Consider the following 24,558-nt stretch of genomic DNA (forward strand, 5'->3'; position numbering starts at 1 on the left):
CTTTTAAAGAGACAGAGCACGTCACGAGGAAAACAAACCGGTGTTACGGAGATGTCTGTCAGCCGTGGTAATTAGTGTCCAGACCGGAAGTCCAGTCTCTCCGTCCGTCGTTTTTAGTTCATTACTTGTTTTAATTTAACGTTTTTTCAGAACTAAACTTGTTAAACATGTTAGATATATCCATATATCAGGACGAATAAAGTCACATTTGATCTTGAATTAGTAGGTTATTGCTGTTATTATCACTGTTAATATAACTTTTAATATTATAACTCTTAATATTATAACTCTTAATATTATCACTGGTATTATTATCAATGTTAATATAACCTTTAATATTATAACTCGTAATATTATAACTCTTAATATTATCACTGGTAATATTATCAATGTTAATATAACCTTTAATATTATAACTCTTAATATTATAACTCTTATTATTATCACTGGTAATATTATCAATGTTAATATAACCTTTAATATGATCACTCTTAATATTATCACTCTTATTATTATCACTGGTAATATTATCAATGTTAATATAACCTTTAATATTATAACTCGTAATATTATCACTCTTATTATTATCACTGGTAATATTATCAATGTTAATATAACCTTTAATATTATCACTCTTATTATTATCACTGGTATTATTATCAATTTTAATATAACCTTTACATATGATCACTCTTAATATTATCACTCTATTATTATCACTGGTATTTATTATCAATGTTAAAAAACCTTTAATATATCACTCTTCTTATTCTCACTGGTAATCTTATCAATGTTAATATAACCTTTAATATGATCACTCTAATATTATACAACTCTTAAATATTACACTGGATTATTATCAATGTTCATATAACCCTGTCAATATTATAACTCTTAATATTACACTCTTTATTATTATCACTGGTACTCTTTCCATGTTATATAACCTTTAATATTATAACTCGAATATTATTCACTCTTCTTATTATCACTGGTAATTATTATCAATGTTAATATAACCTTTAATATTATAACTCGTAATATTATCACTCTTATTATTATCACTGGTATTATTATCAATGTTAATATAACCTTTAATATTATAACTCGTAATATTATCACTCTTATTATTATCACTGGTAATATTATCAATGTTAATATAACCTTTAATATTATAACTCGTAATATTATCACTCTTATTATTATCACTGGTAATATTATCAATGTTAATATAACCTTTAATATTATAACTCGTAATATTATCACTCTTATTATTATCACTGGTAATATTATCAATGTTAATATAACCTTTAATATTATAACTCTTAATATTATCACTCTTATTATTATCACTGGTATTATTATCAATGTTAATATAACCTTTAATATGATCACTCTTAATATTATCACTCTTATTATTATCACTGGTATTATTATCAATGTTAATATAACCTTTAATATTATAACTCGTAATATTATCACTCTTATTATTATCACTGGTAATATTATCAATGTTAATATAACCTTTAATATTATAACTCGTAATATTATTACGTAATATTATTTACTCGTAATCAATTTTATTATCACTGTTATATGCTTCTGCAGTTTAAAATCTTTTATTATTATGACTATTGAGCAGTAGTTTACCATTCACCTCCAAACACATTAAAATACTTATTACTGGTTAACTGCAGGTAACTAATTATTTTGTTATTTAATCAATGACAACATCCATTTATGACTTTGTCTTGATTAGTTCTAAATTTAAAGAGTCTATAATCGGCTTACAAAATCAGATGATGACTCAAACTCACTGTTTAATCGCTGCAGCTGTGATATTATAGAAGACAATCGTTAGTTATTTCTTTTCTATAAACCGGTACCGTGGCTGCACTCACCTACGGTGCTTAGCGGATCACGAATCAAACGCACCCCGGTGACCATTGCTGCTAAATGGCGGAGTGAGTGCAACAGTCTCCGCCCGCCCGGCTGGTAAACCGACACTTTCCAGTAAATAGTAAATTGAATAATGAACTACTTCATTAAAACCTCACAGTGCGACGTCACCCAGTTACAGACGGACTTTAAGTTAGTGAATAGTTACTGAACCATAACTGTTGTTATGGAATGTGTCTGATTTAATAATAATTATATAATATAATCTATTAATAATTATAATTTAACACTGGGTTAAGGTTTAATGTGCTTTGACATCTAAAAAGTAGTTGGTTTTAGATTGATTCTGTGTAAAAACGAGAATTATAGTTTCAATGACAAATACAGACGGGTCCCAAATTGTAATGGGTAACACAAATCAACGTAACACCGCTGTTGCACCGAAGCAAACTCCGCCCGCTCAGACGGGACCCCGTCCCCATGAAACGAGCGCTCTTTTTCTTTTAGCCAAAATATGACGTCATAGTGTTGGAAATTTTTATTTTTTACATTTTTCACTCTTTGTTCATAAATAAAACTATAAATGAACATTACTGTAACTAAATGATGATGCAGTGAAACCTGGATTCTTATTATGTTTATGTTAAAGTTACGTTTTCTTGTCTTTTATTCATCACTGGAAATATCAGCTACATGGTTTAATTCAAAAGTGTGAGAACAGGTGGAGAATCTGCTCATAAACAGATTCTTTCATGAACCTGAATAATCAGAACGTTTGATGAGAAGAAGTGAAATTAATTAGAAATATTTCACTGAGTGACACTGACCTTGTTAACCTTAAACATGAAATCTAATCTAATCTAATCTAACATTAGATTAGATTGACTGATTACTCTTCTAATATTGGACTGGACTGACCGGAAGCTTTCTTTTATTATTTTTTGTCATGAACATCTGGAGTTGTTTAATCGTTAGATTTTAATCCTAAACCTCTGAGTTGTGTTTTTTCGGTCATTTCGTGTCTTTGTTGTTTGTTTTCACACCAGTTTTGAGTCCATTTGATTTTCTAGTAATAAATCCATGTATGAAGCTCCACATGAGCAGACACTGCATCTTTTAGAGCCTTGTTTTATTGCAGAAGAAGCTCTGATCAGTCAGTAAACGATCAGATGAATCCTCGCCGGACGTCTGCAGGTCGTCCCCCCGTGGGTCGGGGCCTGAATGAAGGTGAAGGTCGTCCGTCGAGGTTTAGAGGAGGGCCGATGGGGTCGTAGCGGGGACGAGGCAGCAGGTTGTGGGGCAGGTTTGGTCTCTGGTCATAGTCGCCCCCGATGATACCGGGCACCGGCGGGAAGAGGGGAGGAGGCACGGAGCTGAAGATGTCTCGAGGGTTCCGGGGGAAGGGAGGGAGTGAGCGGTGACGAACAACATGTCGATGTTCACTGTGGATTTTATAAGATCTTTTATAAAGCTGCAAAAAATAAAAACAATGTGAGACTGACAGAAAATCATGTAACAGTAACTTCTTTTTCAAATAACAGAGATTTTTGTTTGCCTTGTGTGAAAATGAAAAATGAGCATTTAAAACGTTTATTCCTATAAAAATGTGTTTTTATATATTGATTCAACTTCATCTCTCACCTCTTTCCAGTCTGTGTCTCTGGATCTGCTGGGCTCTGGATCTGATCAACAACACAGATATTAAAGGTTTATCAAGAAGAATTTCATCCACAAAGATCATTTTAGGAGAAACGGTCCATCCAGTCACCTGAGAAGTCTCTGCGGTACAGGTGTCTCCACAGTGAAGAATCTGCTGTAGCGACGTTGAAGTGTCTGCAGACCGACGACAGTCTCACCACGGAGCGGACGTCGAGCAGCCGCAGGACTCGAAGGAGGAGCTCCGGAGGAAGAGCAGCCAGACCGAACGCCACCGGCAGAGCCATCGCTGGAAACACCAGAGACGACAGCCTCAGTATTTATGTGAGAAGCAGAACCTGCAGTCGGCAGTGGGCCGACGACAACACAGAAGCTGCACCAGTTTTCACCAGATTTAGTCTCCAGACTGAACTGTGTCAGACGGTGGTTTTACGGCGGTCAGAGGAGTCCTACCTTCTCTGGCTGCTGCGATCAGTGGGTACGCCAGCTGGTCTTTGAAGACCCGAGACAGTTTCCTCAGATCTCTGAAGGCTGCTGCTGCACTCTCCCCTGAGGAACAGACACGTGATAAGACCTCACAGAAGTTTAGAGAAACTGATACCCGAGTGGACTCGCAGAGACCAATCAGAGCCGTACCTGGCCACTCGTCGGTCACGTAGCTGGATGGACTCAGACACAGTTTACGAACGGTGTCGACTGTTTCGTTCACTTTCAGAGTCGCTGCAGGAAGAAGAAACAAGTTTGAAACACAGCAAACGTCGGTTCATACACGTGTGCTGCTCTGCTGATTTATCTCAACTTTACACAAACTCAGTGTTTCTTGGTATAAAGTGACGTTTGTGGAGAAATTTAAATAAGTACGTTTTTTCTCTGGAATGTCTGACAGAGAAGAACCAAACCTGGATTTCATGCGTTTTTAAGTTTAGTCTTAAAGTGTCGATATCTTCGATGATCACTTGATGATTTTTCCTTGACAACCTTTATCTTCAACTACAACAACGTAAAGTGAAACTATAATAAACTGAAATCCAAGAGAAACATGTGAAAATAAAACTCCATCATCAAAATGAAAACAGTGAAACTATTCCATCATGCTCGGCATGGACGTGAGGCCTGACTTACCATTAATGACGAGAACGGGTCCCATACACACAGCTACCACCATGGCCAGGCTGTTTTCACACAGTGGATGAGTGTACTGAAGTTTGTAGACTCCGCCTGCCGTCCTCCACCCAGCAGGCATCTCGCTGGGCTTCGGCTCATGACCCTGAACAAACAAAGGGTTTATCTGGACCACATCAGTGTAAACAGCTGAGTTATTTGGTTCGACGCCCACTGCTGTCAGCAGTCTCACCTGAGGAATGAATCCAGTTTCGAGCATCAGGAGGTTTCCGGCCACGACGATGGAGTCACTGGGACTGGTGGTCTGAGCCGTGTGGTAGAGGAGCTCCAGAGACAGAGGAGCCTGACCCTCTTCAGCCTCACTGCACAGCATCGGCTCCCATCTGGGGACTGAAGGTTCAGAGTCCAGCATCTGGGCAGGCTCTTCAGACTCTGTGAGAGCGGCAGAGCTGCTGCTGCTCGGCTGAGCAAACGAAACAAAACAAATGAAGCATTAAGCATCTGTGGACATTTGAGCAGTGACTCCGTTTTTTATCCTTTCGCTTCTATACACCACCACATAGGATCTGAAATGAATCAGTCACCATGTGACTAGCGTATCAGTGCTGATTTGAGGGTTTTGGAAAAATGACACAAGAGCACCATTAGTTTCATAATATGACTTGAATATGAATCTTTCTCTGTCACTCACCTGGTTCGAGGTCACAGCAGCCGTCAGTGGCCTTTGCTGCCGTTCGCTCTGGACTGTCACGCTGCTGTTGCTGTTGGTCGTCACATTGTTGGAGTTGAAGGAGGAGTTTGAGGCGGCAGCAGATTCGGGCAGGATGACACAGATCAGATCTCCAGAGACAATGCCGCAAGATGACAGAGTCTGATCGGTGTCCGACAGAAGCTCTGAGCCATTTAGAGATAAACTGAACTCTGTGTATGTACTGAGAGATGAACACAAAACACCGGTTTCACATCAGAGAATCAAATATTTCTCCTTAATTTAATTATAACAAGACCTAATGACACTCAACAAAGTGACGTGGCTGCATTTTAGCCAACTAACTAACAAACCTGACTAAATGTTGTTTCTTTGGATCACTTGCTATTTTAGTTACTTTGCTGTTTTGGACTTTCTGGACCTCAGAGTTTGTCACATGTCTTTCAACAGTTCTTATTTTGTAAGAAACAATCTGAGTCCAGTTTCTGGACCCATGTCTGACCTCAGTGCATGTGAAGACAGGACCTTGTCCTTGATGTAATCTTTGAGCTCTTGCAGACTGGGTTCTTCTCCTGGTAACTCCACCCTGCTGGTCTGCCTGTTGATCCGAACCCGGAGCTTCATGCTGTGGACAACACGGGATCACGGTTATAAGACGAAGCCAAGATGTTCCAACAGATCAAATTTATCTGACTTTGTGCACAGCAGCACTGATGCATTCAAACAGGGAGGAATTGTTTCAAATTGCTGTGCAAAGCTGAAAACATGCTACTGTCTCACATATCGTATTCTGTGGCAGTAAGATTTCCCTTCATTGGCACTAAAGGGTCTAAACCAAACCATGAAAACCAGACTCAGAGCTAAGCTGCACTGGAGTAGGTGTACAGGGACTCCACATACCTTTGGTCATAGAGAACATACGATAACATGACCATTTAATCCTTTTAGCAGGATTGAATGTGGTTTTATAAGATTCCTCCAAAACGAGGGCTTGGACTTCACTAAAATTGGTGTAAAGTTAATGGAGTTTGGTAGAAAGTTAACGAGACTTATTTCTAAAAAGGCTACGTTTAATTATTTACGTATTTATTCGTCTATTGCTTCTCTTACTTGACGATGTCCACATAGTTTTGGCAAAGTAACACACCTGATGTTAAACATTTAAGAGTTAACCTGCTGACAGGACCGTACACACTATGTGCTGTAATGCTAGCTAAAAGTGGAGCCGATGTCAGCCAAGTGCAGAATCCCATCCGGAATCTACCATTTTTTGATTTGAATGAGTCATTATCATTGTTTTCCATGTTTCACATTAGTTTAGCTCCATGTTAACCTCGAATAAGACTGTGCTTTGTAATTCTGCATAAATTTAGACTCAAATAACTTTACTTTGCCGTTAACTAACGTTAGAAACTTGATTATTTGGAAGAAATTCACATAGGACAACATCAACACATTCGAAAAATATAGCAGAATGAGTGATGCGACAAAAACATGGCATTAGATGTTCATAAAGTCGGTCATTAAGTTTTCTTTTTAAAGAAATGTTTCGTTTTCGTTTCTAGCAAAGAGCAGAAACGTTAGCTAACGTTTTAAGTTGCTGCGTAACACTGAAGCTTGCTAGTTATTATCAGCTAAGGTTAATTAACTTGTTCAAACCTTCACAGCCTCAGAACCAAACAGAAAACAACTTACATGATGAATAAAAGTGCAGATGTTGAGAGAGTTTCATGACATTTGTTGGATAAATTGAACTGTAAACACAGAAGAGGAGCAACGGGACACCGTCAGCTTCCGGTGAAGATTTTCAAAACAAATCACATTTTGGCGATTTCCCTTTCTTTAAAATAATCTACCTTTTTTAGAAAAATGCAGCATTGCACATTAGCAGTTATTTTACTGTATTAATGTAGTGTAATTTCTAACCTAAATGTATTCTAGTCGCCGCAGTACAAATTTCTCTCCTGCGAATCACTTGTTTCAGGAATTCTCTGATGGTTGAAGTTCTGCTTTTATTTTGTCGATCGACCACCACACTACGTTGTGTGACTACAACTACGGCAAGCGAGCGGTTCAGTGTGGCCAATTAACAGTGTGGTTAAATCGCAATCGCAGACTTTTCTGACACCATCAACATAATTAATGTTTTCAAATCAAATTAAAATGGGTATTTTAATTTTTCCCCTTCTAACTGTCGAATTTTGTGTTGTTTTAATTTGTTCGGTTTTCAATGCGTCATGCTGAATTAACCAGCGCGTTTTTCTGCCCAGTGTTGCTTCAGGCTTCCGTACCGTGATTGCTGGCACTTTGGCTTCAGACAGCCGGTGAAACGCAGCATTAACTCTGTCAAACTGAACATTTGTGTTCCGAAAAATGAGCCGAAATTATAACGATGAGCTGCAATACCTGGATAAAATCACCAGTAACTGCTGGAGGATTAAAAAGGGGTTTGTTCCCAACATGCAGGTGAGAAATCGGAGAATCTGTTAGCTGTTAACGTGGATAGCAAGTTAGCTTAGAGAGCCATAAGTCATCTAACTAGTCCGTTAGTACATGTGGTCAGTTATATGGACTTTAAGCAGGCAACATTAACTTAAAAGTAGTCTCAACAATCAGTAAAACATGAATTAAAAGCATGACTGTATCCACAAGATAAAGTTAGACCGCGAGTCATAGGTCAGTGCTTCAGCTATTAGCTTGAACATGTTAACTGGGTTAAAGGGAGGATCCTTAATAAAATGAACTAATCTGTCAGGTAGGTTGGAAAAAAGGAAGCAGAAATAAATAAGAAGAGGATCCCACTGAGATGATCTAAAATATACAATTTCCTGCCAAACATTATTGTTAAATATTCACCTTAAAATACAAGAAGCTTTTTTTTTTCCACCTTTTAAAAATTTTTACTTAAGCATTTTGACAAGGATTAACTAGAATTTGGTTTGGAAAGAACTTTGATCAGTGGCTTAATTAAACCTTATCAGTGAAACATGCCTGGTTTATGATCGGGCTCTCCTGCTGATAAGATATAATACTGCATAGCCTACAGTGTATTGCAGTATTATTACCTGGGAAACTAGGAAGTGTTTGAATTAACTTGTAGTGTATTCTGATAGTTGATATTATAATATTAAATTTGGTCAAAAATTATTGTGAACAAGAAAGAATAAAACCTATTTTAATTAAGTACTTCATATAATATATAACTTAATATATTTACTCCCTTTTGTGATGATGTTAACTGCATCAACCAGCACAGAGCAAAAATAAATTCCAACACTGGTGAAACAAATAATTCCCTGAAAATGTGCAGTAAAATCCGAAACACGCAGAAAGTACAGTTTCTAAAGTCAATAAGAGGAACACAGGAAGATGTAAAATGTCGTCTTTTTCTTTCAGGTTGAAGGAGTTTTCTACGTGAATGATTCCCTGGAGAAGCTGATGTTCGAGGAGCTGCGTAATGCCTGTCGAGGAGGAGGTCAGCATTCACTGTTAAAACCAGTAAAGTCAACTCTACCAACATGTCCTGTGTCTTATTCTTTAATTTAATTTTGTCCAGGTGTGGGAGGTTTCCTTCCAGCCATGAAACAGATTGGAAATGTAGCAGCGCTGCCTGGAATCATTCATGTGAGGATCTACATGCTCAATAAAAAGATTGAAGATTATTTTGGACCTTCTGTTGTTGAGTGACAGGAAATGTTGATGACGTGTTTCTGATTGTACCACAGAGATCCATCGGTCTCCCAGATGTCCACTCTGGATATGGGTTTGCCATTGGAAACATGGCGGCCTTCGACATGGATGACCCCGATGCCGTGGTGTCTCCGGGTGTGTTTTCAATCCTTTTTTTGTGTCCTGGTTTTGATTTAATGTCACATTTCTTATGTGGTTCAATTTTGGGGCAGACACTTCTTCAGTGGCCTGATCAGCTGTCTGTCCTCCTTATGACTAATGCACCTGCAGGTGGTGTTGGTTTTGACATAAACTGCGGCGTCCGTCTCCTTAGGACGAACCTGGACGAGCGAGATGTGCAGCCAGTGAAGGAGCAGCTGGCCCAGTCCCTGTTCGACCACATCCCAGTGGGAGTCGGGTCCAAGGGAGTCATCCCCATGGGGGCCAAGTAAGGAGGGTTTCACCCGAACTGAAAGTAGATCACAGCAGAAACCGACTCCAGCTGTCTCACCTGTTTACCTGTGTGTCCTCAGGGACCTAGAGGAGGCTCTGGAGATGGGGGTGGACTGGTCTCTGAGGGAGGGCTACGCCTGGGCTGAGGATAAGGAGCACTGTGAGGAGTACGGCAGGATGCTGCAGGCCGACCCCAACAAAGTCTCCTCCAAGGCCAAGAAGAGAGGTCTGCCACAGGTGTGTGTGAGCCGTGACTATCCCAGAGAGAACATGCACGAACACAGTAAAACACGATGCACTCGAACACACAGTTCTTCAGTAATTGTACTTTGTTTTACCACTGCTTGTATCAACAAGCATTAACATCAGATCAAAATCGAACACGCTCTGACTGTGTTTTGGTCTGTTGAAGCTCGGGACTCTGGGAGCAGGAAACCACTACGCTGAGATCCAGGTGGTCGATGAGATCTACAACGACTACGCCGCCAAGAAGATGGGCATCGACCACAAAGGTCAAGTGTGTGTTATGATCCACAGCGGCAGCAGAGGCCTCGGACACCAGGTCGCCACAGGTAGGAATGAACAACCGCAGAGAAGTGACACATATTTTTTATACTATGTTATTAATAGTTGGTTCACAGCATTTTGACTGCTGTAATTTGTTTTATTGTTACTGACAGATGCTCTGGTTGCTATGGAGAAGGCGATGAAACGGGATAAAATCACAGTAAACGACCGTCAGCTGGCCTGCGCTCGCATCACGTCGCAGGAAGGTCAGGACTACCTGAAGGGCATGGCTGCTGCAGGAAACTACGCCTGGGTCAACCGCTCGTCCATGACCTTCCTCACCAGACAGGTACAGTCATCGAGACTTTACTGTGAGCTCAGGTCTGGTTTTTAGTTTAGTTTAAAATTAAAAGTTTGTCTTTACACCAAGTGTTGTCTTTTTTTAAACATTATTTTTCAGGCCTTCTCCAAAGTGTTCGTCACCACACCAGACGACCTGGACATGCACGTTATCTACGACGTTTCTCACAACATCGCCAAAGTTGAAGAGCACATGGTGGATGGGAAGCAGAGGACTCTGCTGGTTCACCGTAAAGGATCCACCCGAGCTTTTCCCCCACACCACCCCCTCATCCCCGTAGACTACCAGGTTCGATCAGAACATCGAGAGTAGATTTAAAAGTGCTGCTGGAGATTTGACGCTGTTGATTGTTGTCGTTCGATCAGCTCACAGGTCAGCCGGTGTTGATCGGAGGAACGATGGGAACCTGCAGCTACGTCCTCACAGGCACCGAACAAGGAATGACGGAAACGTTCGGCACCACATGTCACGGAGCAGTAAGAGGCTGATCAGCTTCATCAGATGCTCGATGCTAGAATTTACACAGTGCAGAAAAAAACACATCCTCAGAGAATGTGATGCAGGCAACACGTTAGCTATAAGATCATCATTACTGTCATTACTGAATCAGTGATGTTATTTGCACCATCACTCTCCACGTGTCTCCTGTTGCAGGGTCGTGCTCTGTCTCGAGCGAAGTCCCGCAGGAATCTGGACTTTCAGGACGTCCTGGACAAACTGGCTGACCAGGGAATCGCCATCCGAGTAGCTTCACCCAAACTGGTCATGGAGGAGGTGAGAAAGTGTTCCCAGATCTCAGCCTTTAATTTGTATAAATTATTTTATTAATTGCTGGTTATTTGTTTCATTTTTTTTGTTTTTTATTATTATCTCTATAAGTTTAGCTGTTGGAGAAGCCTGAATCAAAAATAATCTGTCTGTGTTTTCAGGCTCCTGAATCATACAAAAACGTGACGGATGTCGTCAACACGTGTCATGACGCTGGAATCAGTAAGAAAGCGATTAAACTGAGACCGATCGCTGTGATTAAAGGCTGAAGCTGCACAGCTCCACAATTAAAGACACTTTACCACAGATCGTGGACATCAGGGCTTAAAACACAGGAATTATTCACTCAAGTTTTTTCTTTCTGGAAAAGAAAGTGAATTTATGTTGATAAGCATGAAATACAAATTTAAAAAAGATTTAAAATCTGATTTCTCACCTTAAAATTCATTTGACTTGATGCCAAACGTGTGATTCAAAATAAAACCTTTAAAAGCTGAATTTTATTTCCTTTCCACATGATTTTACGTCAGTTCCAAGAGAAACGTTTCATTCACGGATATTTGCCGTCGCTACCTGCAGATTTTTCATGTTAAAATTTAATATTATATTATATATTTAATAAAGGAATGTGAATAAATCAGTAGAGACAGTAGCAGGAGTGTGTGAGGAGTGCTGCTGGTGACATACGACACACCTGAGATTTGAATGATCCTCAGAGTGGTTTTAGTAACGTGGCTCAGGAACTGCTTCAACTGGTTTTCAAAACACACCTGAGACAGGAAGCAGCTGTTAATATTTTACACCTTATTGCTCAATTATCTGTCTTCAATAGGGAAAAAAAAACACATTTTCCATCTGTTTTAAAGCTTTTTAAGATTTAAAACCTGATGGATTAATTTGATGTTTCCTGTTTCTGTCCTCACACTGACGCAGCAGAGGTGACTCATCTTAATTAACACTTTATTGGCTCTGACAGGTTTATCATCATATAATAATTAATCAATGATTGAATTCATTTCCTTGACCAGTGAAGAAAGTATAAACGTTACGTCTCCCCGTTTGTCTGTTAGCAGCATATAAAGGTTTATTGTGGTTTAACTGGTTTACCTGATGTGACGCTGTTTGTGCTAAGCTAATCTTGTCCTGGATCCGTCTCTGACCCAGATGGAACTGATTTCCATTCACTTTTCACATTTGAGTTTTTTCAGATTTATCCTGAGTGACGTTCACATGTTTTCTATAGTTAAACTGTCTCCAACATTAAAATGTTGCTGAGTTTATTTTTCGGTTCAGTTCACTGTTACCGACACATTTAAATCAACATGTTACAGCTTGAGAAAAGATTTCTAATTTGTTTTATGTATTATAAACTTCAGCATTTTTCATTTAGTCTCAATATTTAAATCCAAATGTGACAGTATTTTAATTGATGACTGAGCCCTTAAAGTGAAGAAGCCACGTGGGCACAATCTGGGTTTTCAGGGATTTGTTGACTACAAGTACAGAATATTACCAGACGTCCACTTTAAATGGATTTTATTTAGACCATTTGCCTTTATGACCTCATTTAACTGAGAGCAACACATTCAGGCACTTTCTCTGGGTGTTTTTACAAAGGAAAGAAATTTGAAATAGAAGAAAAACTGAAGGCAAAAAAACTAAATTACAGTGAGGTGGATCAAGAAACAGCAGGAAATTGATGTCACAACATCCAAGGTTTTGAAGAACCGAAGCTTCTGTACAATGAAAAATCAGCAAAAATAATGTTTACAGTTTATTTGGACTCCTCTAAATCGTTTAGTTGTAACTGTTCGACACTGTTGCATAATCAAATGTTCAATCGTCCTGATTTGTCACAAAATGCGTAGATATAAAATGTGTGAAGCTGCTTCTGTGAATCAGCTAATTCATTTCTACACAAGCTGTACATGAGTGATTTGAACAGGTTTATACCTTTTACTATGGAAGCTCATTACTGCCAAGAAAAAGAAGAAGTGAGGAATAACAATAATTCAAGATGATGATTTACCAAATTTACATTAAACACTTTTAGAGATATAATTAACAAAGCCGACAATTTAAGAATCATTTCACTCAAGTCATAATTTGGACTCTTATCTGTCAAAATCTAGAAAAAAAAATATAAATACTTAATTACTTAATTGAAACTAACTGAAAGACGTGACTTTTAGTCAGAATCAGAGTTACTATGGTGCAATGAGATCCTAAATCAAAAGGGACCTTTATCACAATTCAAATTCAAAAGAGACCGTTTTACTAAACCAAAGCAGAAGAAACTCAAACCTTTAGTTCAATATTATGAGATTCTGAAAACTTATGAACAGAAAATTATAAAAAAACAAAACACTGAACCATTTTGTAACAGTTCTCAGCCAAACTCCGAGTTTCCAGATTAACTCAGAAATATAAAAGCTGTAGAAAAATCAAGTCTTGCTCAAAACCTTCAGTCAAAATGTGCAGGTTTTATTCCAAAAACTACAAATTGAAAGTATGAAGTCATTTTTTTGAGATTTGACAAAGCCTTAATTTCTTAACCCCCTTTTTCTGGCAGAAATAAGCTTCCATATTTAGTTTCCAGATGGGAATGAAAATAAAGAAAAAAAAAAAAAACAAACCTAGAGACTTTATTTACATTTTTTAACATCTTATTCTCTTATTTACACGTTGTTCCTCCAGTTTATGTTCATTTCCATCTGAAATTCCAACTGTCCAGAAACAGAAATATTCCAGGGTTTATCATAAACTCCACATAAGTGGCTGATGTAGCTCCGAGTATCTGATCAAGTAACACCTACGATGAGTGGTCGAGATAATACGGAGGAATTTCTACTTTAAATTCAAAATAACGGGAAATAACATCTGATGAAAAAAAAATGATCTGGGCTGTTTTGTTAAGCGCTTTCACTTCAAACTGAACTTCAACCATCCACACAGTAAAAATGCCACATGGTAAATAAAATTAATTCAATTCAGCCCTTATCGTTCGACCACTTCATGGCAGAAATAACACCCAAAAGAAAATCTAAGCATGGAAATGTGGTTTCTAATGTGAAGGTGTGACTAGAGTAAAGCTATCGTATCGAGAGAATTCCCAAATGTGTTTCAGATAAGTAGTGTCCTCTCCCACAGACCTGTGTTTACATCTAAAAGCCCGGTTTCCACAGAACTCTCAGGCTCCTTCATTCCTCGTGGACAGCTCGTCTCGTTACGTCAGCAGCCGCGGTGGTTCATCCATCCACCGCCCTTCGGTCCATTTTCCCAACTTAGACTGGGCTTGATTATGCATTAACTCTTTAAGTGCAACAGCAGCTCCTATGCTAAGTTCCTTTTGTATTTTGTTGAGTGGTGGCTGTGACCACTCACTGTGAAGAGTCATTTCAGTCCAAGTGAACTTCCAGTTTTCTTCCTACAGCTTCGCCTGCTGAAAGAACGCCTACAGGAAGAAAGGGAAAGAAATTCATCAGGAAGGTCATGAATGAATAAAACAAAACAACTCACCCGAACTGCTCATCAGTAACCTGCCAACAGTCGGCGTGGTTTCTTGTAGGGAGGAACCTGATTCGCCCAGGTAGACTGTTCTGTGACATGTTTACATTTCTAACCTCGTCTGCAGCAGCCTTCACTTCTGAATGGAGGTGTGCTGGGTTCTCTTATGTTCTTTAGTCTTAAATCTATAAACAGATTCTTCATCTTGTCCGTGTATTTTGAAAGGTCAGAGGTCACAGAGGACGTGTTAATATCACACAAACCTTAATGTAGTTTTTCAGGACTTTGATGTCTGGCTGCTGAAGTACTTGACACAGCTCCTGTTAGAATAGAAAGAAACAACATTAGAATGTTAAACACCACAACTGTGGCCTGCAATAGGATACACACCTGAACTAAAGCAGGACTAAACTGTTTAACCTTTAAGATGTGATAATGAAGTGCAGATGATCTGGTGGCTTCAGTTTCAACATGTTTAATTTACCTGTGAGATTTCAGGTGACACCTGAAGTGAGGGCAGATACTCCTGCTGTAAGTACTGGATAAACTCCGGCCCCTAAAAGAAAGGATTGTACAAGGATTTACAACCGTACACTGTGAGAAAGAGATCCTCATCGAGTTGAAATCTGAATGCTGTTTCAAGAGTTTCATCTAAAGGTACGTGAGTCCTAGAAGCACTTTTACCCGTTTGAGGTGAATCATTTTCAGTGTAACGGCACACTCTGACAGCGTCTGGAAAACGGAGAACAGAGTTACTGAAGGCTGTGGAAAAACTGTCTAAATCACGTTTTTAGGATGGACTCTGGCACAGACACTCACCAGCACCGTCTGAGCATCTGAGAGGTCAAAGGTCGGTTTGAGAGGAGCCAGGAAACACGCAGGGACGATGTGTTTGTAGATGAAGTCGGGGAAGCCCACCATGCCGTCTTTCCCTCCTGTGGAGAAGAACAGAGCATCATCAGAAGACGGCAGAAAAAACCTGCAACAAAAGGAACAGTCTCAGTCTCAGTCTCAGACTCTCACCCCACAGTTCGACCAGTTTGGAGAGGATGATGAAGCAGATTTTCTGAGCGATGGGGTCGGGGAAATCCACGGCTCCCTGGATGATGGTGAACACGACTCGCTCTATGTTTTCTGCTCCTGGAAAAAAAACACAGCCGCTAAACATTCTGCTAATTCCACATCTACAAACTCCAGAGATAATGAGTAAGAAAAACCCCCACAGCTCACCACAAACACACCCTGTGTTAATAACTCACCCTGATTGGCCATCACCTCGTTCATCCCACTTCCTGTGACGGTCTGTATGAAGCTGAAGTAGCTCCTCCGCAGCATCTGCTTCTCAAGAGCGGCCGCCTGGTCGTTGTCCTCCGCCGGCCGCGCCAACACCTCAAAGATGGCGAGCACCAGCGGCATAAAGACCTGCTGAAGAAAAGGAGACACCTGCCGCTGCCATGGCAACAGGAGAACCACTTGTCAACCACCATGATAATCCTACGATGCGTTTACAGTTCCTAACGTGGTGATTATCTTTCCCTTCAGACGTGAAACTAATGCCTACCTTGAACTTGGCAGTGATCTGGCTGATGAGTGGGATGAACTCCTGCAGGTCTTTGGCTTCGCAGTCCTTCAGCATGTGTTCGGAGGCGGCAGGGATGAAGGGCAGCACTTCCTCCTCCATGCAGATAATCATGCGGTGCAGGAAGGAGCGGACCGAGCTTCGCAGCACCCCCCGCTGTACGGGGCAGCTCAGTGCAGGCAGGAAGGTCTGCAGACAGTCTCTGTAGACCTCGGTACAGCCGCAATGCTTCACCGTCTGCTTGTTGCTGAACGCCTTGCTGGTCCGACTACAAACAGAACAATTATGACATCAGGTGTTTCTACTCTGCAGCTGTAAAAGACGCTCCTTCTTTATTTTAGTGGGTTATGTGAAAAACTAAATCATGCAGAAGATCACCATCCTCACCTGGCAAAGCCGACAGCATGACTCAGACAGTCAGCGAGGGCGGCCTGCCTCTCCTCCTCCGTCTCCTGCGGCAGTTTGGCGAGCAGCAGGCGGAAGGCGTCCATCAGCGGCATCAACAGACTCCTCATCAACGCCTGTTTCCTCTCGACTGGACTCTCTCCGTTCACAATCAGGATGCCCGCTGTCTCAAACATGAACAGCTGGTCGTCATTGGTCAACAGCGCCGGGAAGCCGTTTTCCTGGAGGAAACATCATCATGAGTGCTGATGAAGATATCACTAAAGATCACCAAACTGCAGATTCCTCCGTTCCTTCTTTAAATGAGTGAATGATCACAGGCTGATACTTACTGGAGGAGCGAGTTCCAGCAGGTCCTGGATCCTGGTCAGGATGTCCTCAATGAAAGCGTTCATGTGTTTACTGCCAACAAAAAGCACCACGACCATCATCAATAACAAAGAGGTGACAGGTCAACAGGGCAAAGTGATCTGACGTAAACCAGACCTCCCCCTGGAAATTTACTATAACCATCGAGTTCAATGAGTGAAGCTTGACTCACTGCAGAGTTTTGATGAATCTGGAGAAGAGGTAGGCCACTCTGCTGCGGACCTTCGGGCTGCTGTGTCTCAGTCCTCTTTGGTCCAGAAACGCCATCTGACAGTAAACACAACACCAGTCTGCTTCAAACGTGTGTCCTGTCACTCAGAGTAATAGTCCTTCAGTGTCCAGGTTATTAAAGTCACTCACCAAAACGTTTGGAATGTGCTGAGGCTCCACGATGAAGAACTTATCGTATCGAACAACTGTTTCGAAGAACTCCAGTGACACTGAGGTGTGCTGGTAGCTGCTGACGCCACAGGACACCAGCTGGGGATTCAAATAACAGACATCAGCAGAAAACAATGTGCAGCGTGAGACAGGAACAACAAGCTGATCTTATACAAAACATGTGTCATCGGAGTCCTGTGACTGACCGTCCTCATCATGTCCTGCAGGGCGCTCGTCTTCGCCATGTTTCCAGAGAAATGGGCACCATGAGACGCCGGCAGGGCTTCGCCCAGCATGTACAGCAGCCTGATGGCCACCTCCACCTCCATGAACTGAGCCGACTGCCAGTTCCTGGAAAAAAAAAGATACAGGATGAACTTTGTTGTGTTCTGACTGTCCCTCATCAGTCCCCAGAATGTCCCTTTTCAGACAAGTCCAACATAGCTGGATTCCTATAGTTTGTGCTCTATTTTTTGTGGCCACAACATCAGCCCAGTTTCTTTGGATACTGATCTACCTCTCTGCAGGTGACTGAAATAAAAGCATCTCTTACTGCATTGTGTTGGTGAAGACCCTGCGCACGGCTTCCAGCAACAACTCAGGAGAAACCTGAGCCAGACGGTCAAGCAGCATCTTCAGCTGCTTTCTGTACTCCACAAACATCGCCTCGTCCTCACCCTGATGAACAAAAACCACAGGGTCTGTCTCAGTCAACTGTTGGGCGAGTGTAACTGTGGACGCTCGTCAGTGAATAATAGGACTAACCTCATTTTCAAAGTTGTATTCATCATCATAGGTCAGTTTCTTCATGACAGCAAGCATGACTGCCTGTGGTGAAGAGATTCACGTCTTATTGTTTTTCTTACATCAATAATATAACTCTATAAATACTTGTGTGTCATTTGCAGTCAGAGACTCCCACCTCTATGTTGGCTTTCTGCTGCTCTGTCAGTTGAGGAAGCTACAAAATAAAATAGACGTGATTAAATATTTTAACAACAACTATGTGGAGCAGAGAATAATATCACTTCCTAGTCCTCACAACCCACCTGTTTGAGGACGTGCAGGTATTCGTAGCAGAAGCCGACGATGTTGGCTGAGATGTCATCGTCTTCGTGCACCAGCAGCTGCAGCAGCAGCGGCACTTTGGCCTCAATGGCCTGCAGCGTCTCAGCCGCGTCCTTCACGCTGCCGGCTTTGGCCAACTTGGTCCAGCTGAGGACCAGACTCTGACCCATCCCGTTCACAAGCCGAGAGAACTTGGCCAGGAAGTCCACATCTTCCTCCTGAAGGGACAGGAAGAAGAAAATAAAACTTTCAGGAAGAGCATGTGACCCCGGAGCCCCTGCGTGTGTAAACATTGGCTCCAAAGTAAACTAGGTTTAACTAAGCATTTTAATTCGTTTTTAAAAAGGTTAACATGTATTTTTTCATAAATAACTTTATTATCTTTTATAAATACAAACTAAACGGTAACACGAGATTGAAATGAAATGAAAATGAAATCTAATTCTAATCGTGTTCACTGATGCTTAGTAAAAATATCTGTCAGCTAATGTAGAAACCTTTATAAATACTGTAGGACTAAGAGACACATTTTCACTGTATTGTTTTTGCCTGTTTTCCGCATCAGTACAGTCTCAGACCTGCTCCACATTGAAGAATCCAGCAGACTGCAGCACTTGGCACAGAGACTCCACCAGTTTGGTTTTATCCACTGGGTCCATTCCTTTGTTGACGATCTCAAACAGGCAGTCACAAGCCTCCTCTCTGAGCTCCTCCACAGACATCTGACTCAGCAGCAGGTTCACAAACCTGAAAGCACACAACAGACACACGACATGAGCAACAGATTGGATTCTCACTCTAAAGAAGAGCAGTGTCAGTCAGAAACTTGATGTATAACTATGGGCTGTGCTGATGTCAGCTTCGTGTGCAGCTTTGGAATGTGATCCACTACTTCCTGCATGCTACTTTGGTATGTTACTTTCTTCCCATCACTTCCTCTACATAACTTTGGGCTGAAACCTTCTTCACATGAAGCATGACGGACGTTTTACGACTTATTTGAACACAACATTCATTAAAGCGACAATGGGAAAAACTGGAATGAAAGCTGTGTGTCAACACAAAGGTCAGGACTATCACGACTTTGACTTTTTAAGGATCCAAAGAAACCCTGTATATTTACGTCCAATAATTAATTAAAGATAACCACTTAAACTAAGCTTTCTTTTCCTCACTGACCGGTCGTTGGCAATGAGGTTGAGGTCGATCCAGGACACGTAAGCTCCTACCACCTCAAGACACTGACAGGTGAGCTCGGGGTGGGTGTGCTGGTACGTCTGCAGGATCTGGAACCAGGACTCTACCAGGCTAGGGATGCACTGCTCACGCATGGTGTCTTTGATTAATGTGTTTCTACGAGTCTCCTGAAGAAAAGATGACACAATTCTGTCAGTATTGTTATCTAGTTTCAGATTCCTGATATTGCCGAAGTTCCTGCACCAGCAGCACTGTCAGGAATAAGAGTATATCTTGCCTCAGGTGTGTGCAGGATGTCTCTGTCAACCACTTCGGCATCTATGGCCATCAGCGTCCTCAGGTAGATGTCGACACCGTGAGGGTTCAGACCCACCAGAGACAGGATGTCGAAGAAGAACTTGGGCCACAGAGTCACATACTCCATGACGAAGGTAAGGGCGAACACCTGAGCTGCCTTATTCCTAATGAAGGGCTTCTCAGGCTGAGCGTTCATCAGCTGCAGTCAGAAAACAGCCGGCAGGTGACTTAGCAACAAAGTGAACAAAAGAAACCAAGCAAGCAGAGAGAGATGCAAAAGAGGACTTAGTTATTTTCTTCCATTCATGTTGTACTGTACCTGACACTGGAGCCACTTCATCAGAGTCTCTCTGATGAGCTGCTGCTGAACAGCACTCAGACCAGCGTGTCTGAAACACAAACAGTAAATATGTCACACTTCAATCACAGAAAACAAGACGAGACAACACATTGTTCTTCTTCTTTACCTGAACTTAATCTGATGCTCCAAAACTTGGAAGCAGAAGAACTTTACATGGTCATCACTAGAAGAATGGACAGAGAAATGATCTTTAAACACGTGACGAACTCAAGCATCACAGGAGGAGTGAAGAACATCAAGCATCACAGGAGGATGTGGAACCTTAACTGTTTAAATCGCAATCGAAAAACAAACCCACGTAAATAAGAAGCTGGACATAAATACCGTTTCAAATTTTCGGCTTACAGACTAATGTTAAAACGCGTTGTCGACATGTAACTCACTTGTAGATCCCTTTAGCCAGGGCCTCTGCACACACTTCCCAGGCATCCTGAGACTCCTTCAGCTGCTCAAAATATGCCATAGCCTGAAGAAACACATACAAACTCACATCATGTAATATTCTTTATTAAAGTAATTAACCATGTGTGCTGTAAATATCCAACGCTCCTATAAATCAGTCCTGCTCACTGATTTGCAAATATAATGTAAGCAGGATATTAAAAAAGGGATCTGAAGCAGTTAAGCTGCTGCTTTTATTATGTAGTAGGGTTGAATAGCAGCTAATTTAAATGCACGATGAAAGGCGTTCCTAATAAACTGACAGTGCTGGAAACTAACCTCACAGACACAACAACAATACAATATTAATAACAGTGGACCGTCGTACCCTCTGCCTGTAGCGGGCGTCGGCGTTCGGGTTGAGCCCCAGCAGGGCCTGCTCGTCCATGACTGCAGCAACAGACTGGCAGGCCATTCGTGGGTTAGCTTTCCTCCAAGGCAGGTTTGCTCCTCTCTGCTGCTGTCAGGCAGACTGCTCTCATCTGCAGACAGAGGTGAAATACACAAGAGCACTCTTTACTTCTGCCACTGATCCCAGAGCTGAGATTCATTCACAGTTTCTACAATCACATCTAGTAATGGTGATTAAAAAAAGCTTCAACTATCAGCCCATTCATTAATCAGCCAATCAACATACATTAATTGTAACTGTTTACTTTTAAGAACTTATTAAAAATAGCAGTTTTACTGAATATTATCTAGTTTTCTTAGTCTATGACAGTAAACTGAACATCTTTGACTTTCAAAATAAATGTGAAAGTTTCTGTTTCTAGTTAATATTAAAACTTAGTTTATTGCAGCCCAACTGATTGTGTGTAAAGTTGTGGATCAGCTGCACTATTCTCTGTGACCCCCACATAAGGAGATATTTTCTTCTGAAAGATGAGAAAGAACCTGCAAAGGGAAATTGATTCAAGGCCAGTGTGGGCTCTGTTCTAAATGATTCTATTTCTACTTGTCTTCTCTTTTGTTTCTAGTTGGTTAATTAAGGTTCAATGAAAAACTATGAACTGGAGCTCTGACTGCACTCAGATATGTGTTTATCACTCTGTGCTTTGTATTTATTCATGTAAATGCAGATGTGTGTATGTGTATGTGTGTATATAAAATGACAGGTTTATATTACAAGTATGTAGGTGAACAAATCCACATTTATGAAACATTACATAATATATACATACTTGTAATATAAACCTGTCATTTTATTATAGATTTGATTTGTCATAGTCATATCTAGTTTATCTATATTGTCTTACAAATGTCTTATTATACAATATTAACAAGCCAAACCACAAATCATCAAGCAAAATGACACAAAACAAGAAAAATAGAGTATTTAGTCCACACACAACAAACAAGTTCAATCCAATCAACCTGAGTCCATGAAGAACACACAAAGTCATCAAATCCCTCATGTTAAGGACAAATAAGTAGGTAAAGAAAACCAAATGAACATAATGACATGTACTAACTTACATGTACTAACATGTACATACTAACATGTACATACTAACATGCACTAACTAACATGTACTAACTAACATGCACTAACTAACATGTACATACTAACATGCACTAACTAACATGTACATACTAACATGCACTAACTAACATGTACTAACTAACATGCACTAACTAACATGCACTAACTAACATGCACTAACTAACATGCACTAACTAACATGTACATACTAACATGCACTAACTAACATGCACTAACATGTACATACTAACATGCACTAACTAACATGTACATACTAACATGCACTAACTAACATGTACATACTAACATGCACTAACTAACATGTACATACTAACATGCACTAACTAACATGCACTAACTAACATGCACTAACATATACTAACTAACATGTACTAACTAACATGTACTAACTAACATGTACTAACTAACATGTACTAACATGCACTAACTAACATGCACTAACTAACATGCACTAACTAACATGCACTAACTAACATGCACTAACTAACATGCACTAACATATACTAACTAACATGTACTAACTAACATGTACTAACTAACATGTACTAACATGCACTAACTAACATGCACTAACTAACATGCACTAACTAACATGCACTAACTAACATGTACTAACTAACATGCACTAACATGTACTAACTAACATGCACTAACATGTACTAACTAACATGCACTAACATATACTAACTAACATGTACTAACTAACATGTAGCTTTAAAAACCTCTGCCTCTGTTTTCAAACCAACATTTAATCCATTTGCATGTTTTTTCGCCGTCTATTGTTTTATTTTAGAGTTTTAATTCTCTTTTACTGAATTTCTCAGGTAAGATAAACTCTACCTGCACGAAGGTGCTGAACTAAACTCTTATAATTCGGTTTCATTGATTAATTGATCATTAATTGATCATTAATTGATCATTAATTGACTGATTGCTGATCGATGATGGCACCTGACAGCTCCAGCATGATGTAACACACCGTCAACACCTCCACGTCTGGTTGATCATGTTAAAGACGTATTTGAAAGCAGTACTGCACATATAGGTGGCTAAATGCCGACACAAATAGAGTTTGTTGGAAACTAAGATTCTATAAAAACAACATTAGCCGGGCCACTCCTCAAAAAGTTGACAGCACACGCTACTTGCTAACTTCACTCCAATGCAAAATAACTGTCTGCTGCTAACTCCAGCTAGCTACACTTAGCCGAGCAGCTAGCTTCTAATGTCGTGTGCTGAGACGATCGTGACGCTGTAACAGAAACTAAAAGTCCGGTGAACAGCAGCAGCGTTTCCTCAGCAGCTGTCCGGGAGTTTGGGGGAAGTGGAACCGGTTTTATTGGGTTTTATGTCCCGGCTCGGTAACGTTACCTGCGGGTCTCGCTCGCCTCCTCAATCCCATCATCGCTGTGAACATCTCACGATGATGAAGTCCGCCTCCGTCTCTTTGACAAACAAAGCACATTAAAACCAGACGAGCTTTTCTGTCCTACTCACCTTAATACAAACTTAATTCATGCGGCGGCTTCTCCTCCTCTCTCACTCCCGTTAACTCAGCGTCGCTCGGACTCACACGACACAGGCGGCGGTGCGGCGTGTCCGCTCGGTTAGCATCCGGGTCACGGCCGCAGGAAGAGATCCATGCTCATCAACGTGTGATGATTATATCAGAACATTTTACATAAACAGATTGTTTATATTGGCATATTTGATGTGGGACTAGCGGTTCAGGATGACGTCGGCTGTCTGTGTGGGTTCTCTCCAGGTCCTCCGCCTTCCTCCCACCATCCAAATACATGTTTGTTAGTTCAACTGGTGACACTACATTACCCATAGATGTTTGTCTGTCTCTGCTTTGGCCCTGCGGTAGACTGGCGACCTGTACAGGTGTACGATGCCTCTCGCCCACTGACAGCGGGGATACACTACAGCACCAACATTTGCTAATTGCAGAGAAAACACAGTTCAGTAATAACAATACTTTAAAACTGTATGATTCATGTTACTAACATCTACATCTCAATAAACCAGAAATCATGTTTTGTCAGTGTCACACAGTGTGAGGGGCTTCAGGATTTGAGGGATCTCCCCTTCACACAGCACATTCCCACCGTAGGACTGGCAGCTATTGTCAACAGGTTGGGGGATTGAAGGTAAATCCTGCCCTCTTTGTTGTAGCGCCGGTATGTGCTGACATCTGGGTCGGCACTCCTCAATCGAAAGGCTGGGTGGAGCCTCCCACGGGTCTTAAGACCAATAACAGGCTGTAGGCTGAGCAGCTACAGGTGCAGAGTCCTGCAGTGGC

The 24,558-nt window shown here is 40.8% G+C and overlaps 3 protein-coding genes across 4 annotated transcripts; 1 reads left to right on the plus strand and 2 right to left on the minus strand.

Moving 5' to 3' along the window:
* Window positions 1–2,422: 2,422 nt before the first annotated feature.
* fbxo7 (F-box protein 7) lies at window positions 2,423–7,208 on the minus strand. The gene is made up of 10 exons (XM_026364228.1): window positions 7,082–7,208; window positions 5,889–6,011; window positions 5,369–5,609; window positions 4,910–5,140; window positions 4,678–4,822; window positions 4,192–4,275; window positions 4,009–4,104; window positions 3,668–3,844; window positions 3,541–3,581; window positions 2,423–3,370 (listed from the first exon to the last, which is right to left on the minus strand). The coding sequence occupies exons 2-10, from the start codon at window positions 6,008–6,010 to the stop codon at window positions 3,065–3,067; spliced, it is 1,443 nt and encodes a 480-aa protein (XP_026220013.1). The 5' UTR covers window position 6,011; window positions 7,082–7,208; the 3' UTR covers window positions 2,423–3,064.
* A 454-nt stretch (window positions 7,209–7,662) lies between these two features.
* Window positions 7,663–11,642, plus strand: rtcb (RNA 2',3'-cyclic phosphate and 5'-OH ligase). The gene is made up of 12 exons (XM_026362650.1): window positions 7,663–7,852; window positions 8,783–8,861; window positions 8,943–9,010; window positions 9,112–9,211; window positions 9,347–9,503; window positions 9,589–9,745; window positions 9,921–10,080; window positions 10,189–10,364; window positions 10,476–10,664; window positions 10,742–10,852; window positions 11,031–11,150; window positions 11,306–11,642. Exons 1-12 carry the CDS (start codon window positions 7,760–7,762, stop codon window positions 11,411–11,413), a joined length of 1,518 nt encoding a protein of 505 aa, XP_026218435.1. The 5' UTR covers window positions 7,663–7,759; the 3' UTR covers window positions 11,414–11,642.
* A 1,021-nt stretch (window positions 11,643–12,663) lies between these two features.
* xpot (exportin, tRNA (nuclear export receptor for tRNAs)) lies at window positions 12,664–23,883 on the minus strand. 2 transcript variants are annotated; one of them, XM_026362647.1, is made up of 25 exons: window positions 23,751–23,883; window positions 21,078–21,231; window positions 20,692–20,774; window positions 20,415–20,471; window positions 20,267–20,336; window positions 19,928–20,146; window positions 19,633–19,817; window positions 19,032–19,200; window positions 18,435–18,671; window positions 18,308–18,346; window positions 18,151–18,213; window positions 17,939–18,063; window positions 17,592–17,736; window positions 17,365–17,484; window positions 17,177–17,271; window positions 16,968–17,037; window positions 16,618–16,856; window positions 16,213–16,498; window positions 15,911–16,100; window positions 15,675–15,791; window positions 15,471–15,586; window positions 15,336–15,383; window positions 15,136–15,207; window positions 14,915–14,971; window positions 12,664–14,598 (listed from the first exon to the last, which is right to left on the minus strand). In XM_026362647.1, exons 2-25 carry the CDS (start codon window positions 21,162–21,164, stop codon window positions 14,572–14,574), a joined length of 2,916 nt encoding a protein of 971 aa, XP_026218432.1. In that variant the 5' UTR covers window positions 21,165–21,231; window positions 23,751–23,883; the 3' UTR covers window positions 12,664–14,571. The 2 variants fall into 2 exon arrangements, with proteins under 2 accessions (XP_026218432.1, XP_026218433.1); XM_026362648.1 differs by lacking the exon at window positions 23,751–23,883 and adding an exon at window positions 23,625–23,748.
* Between the last annotated feature and the right edge of the window lie 675 nt (window positions 23,884–24,558).

Source organism: Anabas testudineus, chromosome 23 (genome assembly GCF_900324465.2).
Source record: "Anabas testudineus chromosome 23, fAnaTes1.2, whole genome shotgun sequence".
In the NCBI taxonomy this organism is placed as follows: Eukaryota; Metazoa; Chordata; class Actinopteri; order Anabantiformes; family Anabantidae; genus Anabas; species Anabas testudineus.

Coding starts and splice junctions, on each gene's coding strand:
- fbxo7 (XM_026364228.1), bottom strand. CDS start 6,010: ATGAAGCTCCGGGTTCGGATCAACAGGCAGACCAGCAGGGTGGAGTTA. Junction 5,610..5,888: donor CTGTCTTCACATGCACTGAG/GTCAGACATGGG, acceptor TTCATCTCTCAG/TACATACACAGAGTTCAGTT. Junction 3,371..3,540: donor GAGACACAGACTGGAAAGAG/GTGAGAGATGAA, acceptor TATTTTTTGCAG/CTTTATAAAAGATCTTATAA.
- rtcb (XM_026362650.1), top strand. CDS start 7,760: ATGAGCCGAAATTATAACGATGAGCTGCAATACCTGGATAAAATCACC. Junction 9,011..9,111: donor CGCTGCCTGGAATCATTCAT/GTGAGGATCTAC, acceptor ATTGTACCACAG/AGATCCATCGGTCTCCCAGA. Junction 9,746..9,920: donor AGAAGAGAGGTCTGCCACAG/GTGTGTGTGAGC, acceptor GGTCTGTTGAAG/CTCGGGACTCTGGGAGCAGG.
- xpot (XM_026362647.1), bottom strand. CDS start 21,164: ATGGCCTGCCAGTCTGTTGCTGCAGTCATGGACGAGCAGGCCCTGCTG. Junction 18,064..18,150: donor AATACAACTTTGAAAATGAG/GTTAGTCCTATT, acceptor TTTGTTCATCAG/GGTGAGGACGAGGCGATGTT. Junction 16,499..16,617: donor CATGCTGTCGGCTTTGCCAG/GTGAGGATGGTG, acceptor TTCTGTTTGTAG/TCGGACCAGCAAGGCGTTCA.